Below are 12,488 nucleotides of genomic sequence, written 5' to 3'. Positions count from 1 at the left end.
CACCACCACTATCACCATTACTGCCACCACCACCACTATCACTATCATCACCACCACCACCACCACCATCACCACCATCATCACCACCATCATCACCACCATCATCACCACCATCATCACCACCATCACCACCACCATCACCATCACCACCATCATCACCACCATCATCACCATCATCACCATCACCACCACCACTATCACCATCACCACCACCACCACCACCACCATCACCACCATCATCACCATCACCATCACCACCATCATCACCATCACCACCACCATCACCACCACCACCACCACCACCACCACCATCACCACCACCACCACCACCACCACCATCATCACCATCACCATCACCACCACCACCGCCACCACCACCACCATCACCACCACCATCACCGCCACCATCACCACCATCATCACCGCCACCACCACCACCATCACCACCATCACCACCACCACCACCACCACCACCACCACCACCACCACCACCACTATCACCACCACCACCACCACCATCGTTTCACAGAAGACTAAGTTGGCTTTTTAGTGTCGCTCAGTCAATTCACATAAAGAATAGATGGCTCTGCAGACAGCTTCATAAATTTATAACCTGGGTCCAAGCTGGCTATGGTGGTACAGTCTTTAATCCCAGCACTCTGGAGGGGCAGACAGGTGGATCTCTATGAGTCTGAAGCCAGCCTGGTCTACAGAGTAAGACTTTGTGTCAGACATACGTGTGTGTGTGTGTATGTGCATGTAGACTTATGTGTGTGTGTGCATATATGTATGTATATATGTAAAACACACAAAAATAGCCAGGTAGTGGTGGCACATGCCTTTAATCCCAACATTCGAGAGGCAGAGGTAGCAGGATCTCTGTGAGTTCAAGGCCAGCCTGGTCTACAAGAGCGAGTTCCAGGACAGGCCCCAAAGCTACAGAGAAACCCTGTCTCAAAAAACCAAAATAAATAAATAAAGTAACCTGGGTCCAAGAGACATCACCCTCCCTGGTGCCTCTCACAACAGCCTGGCACATTGGGCACACCCTCTTTGTTATGGTTGTTTGGAACCTCGTCCTCCCGTCCTCCTCTTCCTCACAGGTTGCAGTTCCCATGAGGTTCAATGGTAAATCTGGTGTCCAAGTCCGGCTGCCAAATGACCTAGAAGACTTAAAGGGGTACACATCTCTGTCTTTGTTTCTCCAAAGACCCGACTTAAGAGAAAACGGGGGCACTGAGGACATGTTTGTGATGTACCTCGGAAATAAGGATGTAAGTATTGTTCAGATATTTCTCTTGTTTTACTAATAGAACGGTTCTGGTGGTGCCACCTTGAGACTTGGGACAGAACTGTTGCTGCTGCTTACTTGCTTGTCGTTAGAAATCCCCCAAAGACGGCAGATTCCACTAGCCACCTTCCCTCTGAATGTGTGATCCTCGGCTGTCACCTCCTAGTGCTGTGGTACTGCTATGAGGGACCTCCTGCTCATCATGGGTGTAAGCCACCAATGAGAAGCCTTATCCAGTGCGCTTAAGATGTAGGCACATGTGTGTACATGTGAGCCCATACATGCTTACAGTTATAGGTTAGTGCTTTCTCCCCGGGAAACAGTATCAATTCCCCATGGTAACAAACAGTGGCTGCTCCTCACTAAACCTTGTCTTTCTGCTTGCTGGGAAGGCCCAGCCACAGATGACTCCCCAGATCAGAGGGGTAGGGACCCTATGTAAGTGAGACCTGAAGCAAAACGAAGCCTAACCTCTCTATTGCCCATTCTTCTCCCTACACTCATTAAACTACCACCATCAAAGGCATTTTCAGCAGCCTTTAGTTTGCAGCTCTCTCCTTCTAAATAAGTTTCTTTAATGAAGGGGAAAGTTAAATACTGTCTGTGTTGAAATAAAAATATCTAAAATATGGTTCTGGGGATGATCATATTTGTGCACGCACACACTCATAAATAAATATATAAATGTAATAAAAACATAATATACAGTTCTTAGAAATTCTACTTGGTTAGAAAACTCTTAGTTATCAGTAGTGGACAGTACTGAAATATTCTTGACCCCAACATCTTTGTTAATGTAGCTGCCTTACATGCTTCACGCTGTTGGTCTTTGTCTTCGGCTTCTTTACACAGTGAGCCTTGTTTTGTACTATGACAGAATGGGACAGCTTTATGCCTTGCCCACGTTGGTGCCTCATTCAATCAGACATCTATAGTCTCAGCTTCCACACTGTGGACTCTAAGTATGGATTGAAGCTATTCAGAGAAGCGTCTAGTAGCTCAGCTCATAGAGTGCTTGCCTAGCATGAGCGGAGCTCAAACACAGCATAAACTGGGCCTGGTGGCACACCCTGGTAATTAATCCCAGCGCTCTGTGGGCGGAAGCAGGAGGATCAAAAGTTCCAAGGTCCTCCATGGGCTACATTGGGGGTTGTAGGCCAGTCAGGGCTACATGAGACCCTGTCTCAAACAAAATGAGAAAAATCTTACTTCATCAGGGTCCTAAGCAATGCAGTATACCAAGTATTTGTATTACATCCACATTAACTGGGTGTGTAAATAGCCTACAAATGTTTTAGAGTCTGCAAGAGTGTGTGCACAGGTTACATGCAAGTGCTTTGCCATTTCACATAAATGACTGCAGGCCTGAGTGTCCCCATGGGTTCTGAGCTAGTCCCCTAGTTGATGCAGGTGGACAACTGCCCTAATTATGTGCCATGTTGATATTTATTATAAACTAAAATTTACTTCTTAAATGTCCTGAATGCCAACACACTTAAAAAGGTCAAAATTGTCCATTTTAGCCTCTCTCTCTCTCTCTCTCTCTCTCTCTCTCTCTCTCTCTCTCTCTCTCTCGTCTATCTATCCATCATCTATCTATCTATCTATCATCTGTCTGTCTGTCTATCACTTATCTGTCTGTCTGTCTATCTATCTATCTATCTACCTACTTACCTATTTATCATCTATTTATCATCTATCTATCTATCTATCTATCTATCTATCTATCTATCTATCTATCATCTGTCTGTCTGTCTATCTATCTATCTATCATCTATCTACCTATAATCTATTATCTATCAATCTATCTATCTACCTATCTATCTATCTATCTGCCTACCTATCATTTATCTATCTACCTACCTATCATCTATCTATCATCTATCTCTCTGTCTGTCTGTCTATCTATCTATAGATGTTTCTTCCTTAGGTTCTCCCATTCTAATAGAGAAGAGAGAGACACACATACCGTGTGTGACAATGGGGAATGTCATAGCAGAGAACTCTGCATGGCACCCAGAGAAGACGGGTGGCTTGCCTCCCTTCCTGATGAACTCTAATGAGCAGTTAAGTCTGCTTGCTCTGTAGTAGGTGCTCATAGATGATTGGAGATTGAACCATGGGGGAGTCGGTAACCCAGTCCAGTAAAACACAGGTGACAGCTCCGGTATTACCACTCCAGGGTTCTGTAGTGGCCTGTAAGAGGTACGCCTTATGAACTCTGTCTTCCCAAAGCCTATGGCATAAAACCCATTATTTGTGCAATAAAACATTTAGGAACCTCTTGGTATGGAAAATGAGGATTTGTAATGTTTGAAGAGTTCTGAGTTTTTGCCACACGTGTGTTCTGGGATGTTTTCATAATGCCTCGCTGTCTTAGCCCTCATGTTTAATCTCTGTTTTAAAATATCTTCAAGAAGCCCCAGTGCTGTTTCATTTTAAACAAAGAGTTCTGAGGTGACCTTTATGTCCCCAGGCCTCCAAGGACTACATCGGCATGGCAGTTGTAGACGGTCGCTTGACGTGTGTCTACAATCTGGGGAATCGAGAAGCTGAGGTCCAGGTAGACCAGGTGCTGACGGAGAGCGAGAATCAGGAGGCGGTTATGGACCGAGTGAAGTTCCAGAGGTGCGGTGTTTGACCGACTCTTGCTGTTCATGAAGCTGGCCAACCTCACCAAACTCTTCGGTTGATGTCACTCGGCCATGCTTTTACCGTGTCAGCTTTGAATTCTTTCATTTTTCTTACAACTTCATTATCTAATTTTCAACAGAATTTATCAGCTTGCAAAACTTAATTACACCAAGGAAGCCACATCCAATAAACCCAGAGCGCCCGAGGTCTATGACATGGAGGGCGACAGCAGCAACACACTCCTTAACTTGGATCCAGAAACTGCTGTGTTCTATGTCGGAGGCTACCCCCCAGATTTTCAAGTAAGTATCAGTACTGACTCGCTGAGTGAAGTGCTTACAGTGACTTCACGTCTCTGTTTTAACTCATTCTAGGCAAAGTGAATCAACCATGTGCTCGTAAAGCACACGTGGTGAGAACTGCTAACATGTACTTCCTTTGTCCACCATTTTAAGCTTAAGAGCATTAATTTAATGTACTGTACTTATAAATAAATATCAGTCCTATTTTACAGATGATGACACTAGGGCAGACAGATTAACATTTAGCTTGCTTGGGTTTGGAAGGCTCTTAAATGGCAAAGCCTGAACCACATTCTCACCCTAAGCTACGTTCCCTGCTCAGTCTTAGCGTTGCATGACCCTGTTTCTCTCGCAGCTGCCTAGCAGACTGAGGTTCCCTCCATACAAGGGCTGCATCGAACTAGATGACCTCAATGAAAATGTTCTGAGCTTATACAACTTCAAGACAACTTTCAATCTCAACACAACTGAAGTGGAGCCTTGTAGGAGGTAAATGAAGCCTGGAGGCCCTTGTCCCTAGGACCGGGCTGGGGACGGGCAGCGCTGTGCAGCGACCAGTGATGGGCAGGCAAGGTTGCTGATGTTGCAATGCATTGCCTGGGGCCAGAACTGCTTCCTTTCTGTTTGCAGACAACACCCACCATGTTATGCCTCTAAGATCAGAGGACACCCATCTTGCCTAGTTTACTTAAGATTGGTTTCCTCAGGTTCTGGAAGCAGGCCTGTTTGGGGGACTGTGAGGTGGCTCCAGCGGTAGTGGTATTTGCTGCACACGCCTCAGGACTGGGGCTTGAGCCCCGTCCATATAAAGGTGAAAGGAGGAAACGAACTCCACAGGTTGTCCTTTGATCCACATGTTCCACTGGGGCACACGCACCCACATATGTAACACACATACTTGCTAAAGAACACAATTTTAAAAATGAATCTTAAGTCTTTGGTGCATCCTACTACAAGAAATACTCAATATTGGATTATTTAGGCACATAATTATGTAATTAAATTTTAAACAATAGTCTACAACTGCGTGATTTTCTATGTACTTTGCCTTCTGAACCTATTTGAAAGTTACTCCATCTCAGTCAGTGTTCTATTGCTGTGCAGAGACACCATGACCACGGCAACTCTTAGGAAAGAAGTATTTAACAGGGGCTGTTGGCTCACACTCCGAGGGTTAATCTGTTATTGTCATGATGGGAAATATGGCGACACACAGGCAGACATGGTGGCTCGCTGGAGAGGTAGCTGAAAGTTCTACATCCAGATCTGCAGGCAGCAGAAAAAGAGACAGACAGACAGACAGACAGACAGACAGACAGACACTAGGCCTGGCTTGGGTTTTCAAAACCCCAAAGCCCACCCCCAGCGACATACTTCCTTCAACAAGGCCACACCTTCTAACAGTGCCACTCCCTAATGACTAAGTAGTCAAACATCTGAGCCTATAGAAGCCATTCTTATTCAAACCAGCACCTGCTCTTTTGAGTTCCTATCCATCCCTACAATTTAAAGGATTTGAGATATTCCTATCTAAGAAGAGCAAACACTTATTATTTATAAGGTCACACTGAAAATTAATAATTTCTTACATTTAAATATTTTCAGCTCATCGGCCACTTTCTCCTAAATAGGCATCTCTAGAAGATGTCCTCTGTCTCCCTCTCTCCCTCCCTTTCTCCCTCCTTCCCTCCCTTTCTCCCTCCCTCTCTCCCCCTGGATTTACATGATATGTGTATGTGTGTCCAGCTTTATTCATCCATGTGTGCACAGGTTGGAGAGCAGAGGTGGACATCAGTCTTTTTCCAACTCCACACCTTATATTTGGGATAAGCTCGCTCTCTGAACCTAGAGCTCACATTCTGACTAGCCAGAAATCCCCTGTGTCCATGCCTCTACCCCCGACACACCCATACTGGGGTTACTGCCATTCTCAGCTTTAGTATGGAGTCTGAGCATCACAACTGGGATCTTCGTGGTTACAGTGTAAGCACTTTACCTACGGAGCTGCCTCTTCAGTGCAGAGATTAAGAGCATGTTAAGAAGGAAGACTGGCTGACATGCTAACAGCATTTCCCCTTTTCCTACACAATTGTGACCCCTTCCCCGCCTGTGCATTCCTCGGTCCATTGTTTAACCAGTGGCATCTCATGTTAGAAAATAAACCTGCAAGATGGTCTTTTATGGCTGACATCTAACTTCCAGTTGGTGTTGACAGGCGCAAGGAAGAGTCGGACAGAAACTACTTTGAAGGAACAGGCTACGCCCGCATCCCCACTCAAGCAAAGGCTCCCTTCCCAAACTTCATACAGACCATCCAGACGACCGTGGACCGAGGCCTGCTGTTCTTTGCAGAACACCAGGTAATTCACACCAAGCACCCAGAGAGGACTTGAATGTCCACTGTATCTAGCAATCAGGTAACTGGGTGATTGTAAATAGCCCACCCAGCTTGGCAATATGACCTTGGCCAGTCATGTCTTTTTTCTGTTGGGGTAAATTTTAACGAGGACAAAGGATCAGGAACTGAGCAATTGCCGCCAAAATGAGGCATGATTTTCCTCCTAGCCTATTTTCATGTCAGTTTCAGATTTTTACATGGTGGCTTGATTACTAATGTCTCGTTCTGCTTTAAAACAAAGACCTCGGGGAGTCCCCTCAGTCTCGGTGACTGGACTTCCTGAAGGTGTGACCTTGGTCTGGTTCCTGGAGGGCTGGGGACTGTCTTTATGAGCCTGCAGCTTGACTTCCCAAGGTGTGGAAATTTCTGTACTTTGAAGCAGCCTAGGGAAGAGGCCCAGTCTTTATTTTTAATATTTTTCTTTGTTCTTGAGGACTTTATATTGTGTATAATAAAATAATATCTTGTTTATGCCCCCATTTCCCTCTCCAACTTTCTCAAATCCCCCCAACATGGTCCCCTCCCAACTTCATGATTTCTTTTCTTGATAACTCACTAAAGTCCAACTAGTGCTGTCTATATGTGTGGGATCTTGTGTATTATGGAAAATCTACCAGTGGTCGCATTTAAAAAAGGATGATTTTTTTCTTCCCCTAGCAGCCATCAGCTGCCAGTATCTACTCATTAAGGGATGAGGCTGGAGAGTGCCTCCCCCATCCACGCTGTAAATTTGGCATAGATGGTCCCTAAGCCTCCACAGTAGTGGCCGGAGGTGATGGTCCACTCAGAGTTGAGCATTTATCTGTTGGAGGAGGGGCCACTAGTTTGTTCCTGGCCACTTAGCCCCGAAATAATCACACAGAAACTGTATTAATTAAATCACTGCTTGGCCCATCAGCTCTAGCTTCTTACTGGCTAACTTTTACATATTAATTTAACCCATATCTATGAATCTGTGTATCACCAAGTGGCAGTGGCTTACCGGCAAAGTTTCAACATGTCTGACTCTGGAGGCTCTATGACTTCTCTCTGTCTCTGCCTCCTTTCTCCCAGCATTCTGTTTAGTTTTTATAAACATCCATTGTATGCACATAGAATGAAGGTAATTTCATGCAATTTTTAATGTGCATAGAGAAAAGTTTATCAGAACTGTGGTGTTCTGTTGATAATCAAACAAAATGTTTCAATTTTGAGGCATTTCCCATTATGAATTTAGGGATTGGGGTTGCTCAATTGTTTTACATTTTTAAGTTCTTAGAGACTAAGAACCAAAAATAGTGTTTCATCTGGAAACTTACATAACACCATTGGTAAGAATCCTTAGGGCCTCTGCTAAGGAGGTAGTCATTGCTCTCAGGGAGTCGCTGTCACCTGGCTCAAGCTGATGGCTCTCCAGGGCAAGGACCATGACCAAGAGGCAATGCTCAGCAGTATGAACCATATCCTGCCCTCTAGAGGAGAAGGCTGGTATTGCACAAAGGTGCACTGCTGGTCAGTGAGTTGCTGCTTCATCACAATTTTAAATCATGGAGAGGAAAGTGATGAAGTATGAAATAAGTGTTTAGAAAAGATGCTCCTTTGGAACCCAATGGACAAGCAGAAGGTGACGTTGGAAGGGGATCCCACAGGGACAGCGGACAAAAAGGCCTGGCAATGAGAACCTGCAGGGACAAAAGGTGACCTGCCAGCAGGACACAGTGAGAAAGGGAAGAGGCAGACAGTGCCTCGCAGATTCTGAAACAGAGTCTGAGCTGTGTGGGAACAAAGAAAGTTAGCATGCTCACTGGTCATTGCAGAAGGCTGTTCTGGCTGCGCTGTGGAAGGTAATCTGGGGGCCTAGAGGACCACAGGAGTAGGATGCTGTGGCTGAGACCAGGGCTGGGGACATCAGAGCTAAGGGGCTGAGTGGGCCAATTGGATGAGAAGGGAGGAAGGTGAGCAATGACTCCATGTGTGGCCCCCAGATCTTGTTGTGATAAAACAAATCCAGATGCTGGCTGGCATGTATGATTTTGTCCTGGGTGCTGGGCACTACGGTGTCTCTCACAGCTAACAACAGTCAGCCATCATCAAACAAATGCATCTCCCATGCATGAGGTCTCACAGTGCTGGTCTCCTGCTTAGCCCTGGAGGCACCTGAAGCTGACAGCACCAAGTCCACCAGGAATCACTGGAATTTCTGACTCCTCACCCAGGCCTTCTGGTAACCTGCCTTGTTTCTATACTCCAGGATAACTTCATATCCCTGGACATAGAAGACGGCAGCCTCATGGTGAGATACAAACTGAATTCAGAGCCACCCAAAGAGAAAGGAATCCAAGACACTGTCAACAATGGACGAGATCATACGGTATGTCTCGTATACCTTGGAGCCTGGTGATTTGGATTTCTAGAAGTCAGTGAACCTTTAAAATGAAATTAGTGCCCCCCCAAAAAAAGTTAGGCAAAATGACATACAAACCTGTTAAAAGGTGAACTTATTAACTGGGGATGCCCTTAAAAATTTGGGCATTAAAAAAATTGGGTATTTAGGCATAGACTATAATATATATAGCATGTGTAAATTATGTAAACCTAGATAAATTTCAAGTGAGAGCATATCTACTAAAATGTTTTAGGACAGTGAAGTTCACCCTCCCTAAGGGGTTGAGAACCACTGTTTTAGGGACCTGGGGAGATGACTCACACTGTACAAGGAACCGAGCTGAGCTTCTCAGAGCTAAGTAGAAAAAGTGTGTGTGGTGGGCTGGTCATCCCAGCCCTGGGGATGTAAAGGCAGGCAGGTCCCTGTGCTTGTGCAGCAGGCTAGCCTGTGTGGTGAGTGCCAGCCAGTGAGACACAGTCTCAAAGCAGAGGTGACCAATGCCAGAGGAGCATCACCTACAGTTGTTATCTGGCCTCTGCACATACATGGATAAATATGTAGAAACATGAACATGCACACAGACAACACACACATGCACACACACATACAAACGTCTTAGTATCAGATTTTTACTCATACTTCCACGGGGTAGTCTCCTCCCATGCATGTAAACAAATCCAAAGGAAAACAAAACCACAGTTACTTTGAGCCTCTACAAACAGATTTGTGTCTCATCGCTTGCTATTCATTTCAGATTTCGATTGCAATTGGAAAATCAAGAAAACTCATGTGGATAAATATACATGACCATAACCATAATATAAAAATTGAAGGGGAAATATTTGATTTTGGTACATATTATCTGGGAGGAATTCCAATTGCAATCAGAGAGAGGTAAGATGCTGCTGTGGGGTTTTGGGGGGAGGGGAACCACTGCATGCATGTGAAGGACAGAGGACCACTTGTGGAAGTTGGTTCTGTTCTGGCCCGTGTGGCCTGGGTATCAGGTTTGACAGCCAGTGCCCTTACCCACTGAGCCTTCTCGCCACCCCGATGTGCTGCATTTTATTAGAGCAGATCATCCAGGCAGCGATTGCTACCAATAATTCTAGTCTCTCTAGTTGAATTTTAGCCACAAACAGTGAACATTGCAATACTGATGAAGTAGTCCAGAAAGAAAACCAGATTGTAAACATTGAAAAATGGGACTGGTCATCCAAGATGGGAGGATTTGAGTGAATTGTGTGTCACCTCCATTGTCCCTTGTTGTCACACTTGGAAGGATAGAGACACAAAGAGGCCAGTTGGGATGCTAACTCTGAGGACAACAGGATGAGTCTATTGATTTACCCACTAAAGATACTCATGGACAGGTGTAGACTAAGAATACACATATGGGGGAGGGCAAGAGGGAGAGGAGGTGGGAAGGAGAGAGAGAGAGAGAGAGAGAGAGAGACTTTTCCTGACAGGTTGATTTATGCTTCCAAACAAGAGGCCTCCCACTTTCCTAAGTTAGCTTACACTTTACTTTCTTGTTTTAATTAAAATCACAAGAGCAGAGAAATAAATGAAGTGTATGAGGGCCCATGAAAATATTTACCTGACCTTTTGTTTCTTCAGAAATAAAATGCTGAGCAGTATTAACCTGTTTCTGGCCTGTCTTATCCATCTGGATAAGCCCCTGCAACTGTCCCTTCAGGGTCACTGCAGGGCAGTGGCCTAGAGAGCCCCAGCAGGACCCTGCAGGGGCAGCCACACAGTTCTTCTCCAGAAAGGCCCCTGAGGAGAGTCTGAGAGGGCACTCCTGACAGGAGCCAGGCTGTGTCCTCCCTCTCAGTCTTCTGGGAATGAGCACCGAGATCTTTGAATGACTTAAGATTATAATCGGGAATCATGTATCTGTTGATCCAGTCTACAAGTCCTTCCCGATAAGGTCAGAGGACCTGGCACCAACCAGGCCATTTCCCTTGGGTTTGAGATAATCATAAACACAGAAACAAAGGTCACCGGAAAGTGACTGTCCCCCAGAGGTCTGACAAACACTGGTGCAGCTTTACTTTGTGCTTTTCTTGTTCACTCAAATCTGCGGACTCCAACCACTGGGTAAGCTTTGGTGGGCAGATGGCCCAGAGTACACACGTTCACTCTGACATAGGAAGTCACTGTCCGAACAGCACGTGCCCCGGCATAATCGGTTCCTCTAGCAAGTACGTTCAGACTTTGCATCCTGGGGAGACTTTGGAAGACTGGGCTCTCAGCTGGCCCAAGAGAATGGATATAAACAAATTTGTGAAGACGCCAGCCCCAGAAATTGAAGCAGATATCCCTCTTCTCCAAGATGAAAGCTGTCTTTATCAAATAACTAAGCCACAGTGCCAATGAGGATGTGCTTTTCTTTTTATGAAATTTAATTTTGTGTACATTCTTCATAGCTCTGCTCTTTATAATGATTCGGACTATACTGAAGGCAGGACGCCTTTCCATTTGGATTAGCAGAGCTGCCTTAGGGATTTACAATGAAATCAACACCGGCTTTTCTTAGTGCATCATTTGATTAAGAAACACTACTATTTGTCTGGACCTCAGTCAGTTCATGTGTGTTAATATTTTTCATGAATTCAGCTCCACACAGGTCAAGAAGTCCAATCAAAGGGGAATGTCAGTGCTACATAGAAAAGTCTGCTGTAGAAATTGCTTGTGTAGGCCTGGAAAGATGTAACGTTCCACAAAGGGCTCCCTGAACAAGCATGAGAACCTGAGTTCAGCTCTCTAGGACCCATATATATATATAAAAAAAACAGGCGTGGTAGTGTGTGCCTTTACTTCTAGTGCTAGGCAGCAGAGGCAAGGGGATCCCTCCAACATGCTGGCCCCCCAGTCTAGCTGAGTTGCTGAGCTCCGGTTTCGGTGACAGACCTTGTCTCAACAAACAAGGTAGAGCACAATAAAAAAGGCGTCCATTATTAACCTCTGGCTTCAGTGTGCACATACATGCAAACCCACACCCACACATACAACACATACAACACACAGCCGGAAGAACTGATACCATAATGATGCAAGGATGGCAATGTCGGGTGTCATATGTCGGGTAAATAGTGACGTAGCTGGGTGGTATATAGATAGCTCTGTTTTGCAACGAGTCCTCAGTTTCCCTAAGTGCTATACGAGTGTATTGCACATATTAAATTAAGCATATGACAGACCCATGAAGCAGAATAGCAGACTTTTCATTTTGGATTGGAAGGGTGGAGGAGTAAAGTTGCCTGGTCAAGCAGGCACCGAGCTTGACAGCCCAGCCCCACAGCCCACAGCCCTCCCCTGCTCCCGAGCCTCTCACACATGGTGCTGCATTCACCATCATTCCAGACTCTGAGCGTCGGTGCATTTAATCTTCATAACAATCGCTTGCTCATGTGGCATGCTTCGGAGGTAGCAGATAGACTCAAACCCAGGGTGTCAGCTTGGTATTGACTAGATCAGCCATGCTTTCCATAA

General features: G+C 45.4%; 1 protein-coding gene across 2 annotated transcripts in view; it reads left to right on the top strand.

Annotated features, from left to right (window-relative positions):
• The window catches only part of Lama3 (laminin subunit alpha 3), a 235,761-nt gene that overhangs the window by 194,991 nt on the left and 28,282 nt on the right, over positions 1-12,488 (top strand). For both annotated transcript variants that reach the window (XM_087896244.1, XM_087896245.1), the window contains 7 exons: positions 1,104-1,274; positions 3,768-3,919; positions 4,065-4,227; positions 4,583-4,716; positions 6,443-6,587; positions 8,856-8,975; positions 9,745-9,884. In XM_087896244.1, coding sequence (XP_087752370.1) covers positions 1,104-1,274; positions 3,768-3,919; positions 4,065-4,227; positions 4,583-4,716; positions 6,443-6,587; positions 8,856-8,975; positions 9,745-9,884 — 1,025 coding nt within the window. The remainder of the gene's footprint in view (positions 1-1,103; positions 1,275-3,767; positions 3,920-4,064; positions 4,228-4,582; positions 4,717-6,442; positions 6,588-8,855; positions 8,976-9,744; positions 9,885-12,488) is intronic.

The sequence above is a fragment of the Myodes glareolus genome, chromosome 13 (assembly GCF_982192425.1).
Source record: "Myodes glareolus chromosome 13, mMyoGla1.1, whole genome shotgun sequence".
Lineage (NCBI taxonomy): Eukaryota > Metazoa > Chordata > Mammalia > Rodentia > Cricetidae > Myodes > Myodes glareolus.
The sequence above is the reverse complement of the archived record's forward strand: the minus strand, read 5'-3'. Positions and strand labels throughout refer to the sequence as shown.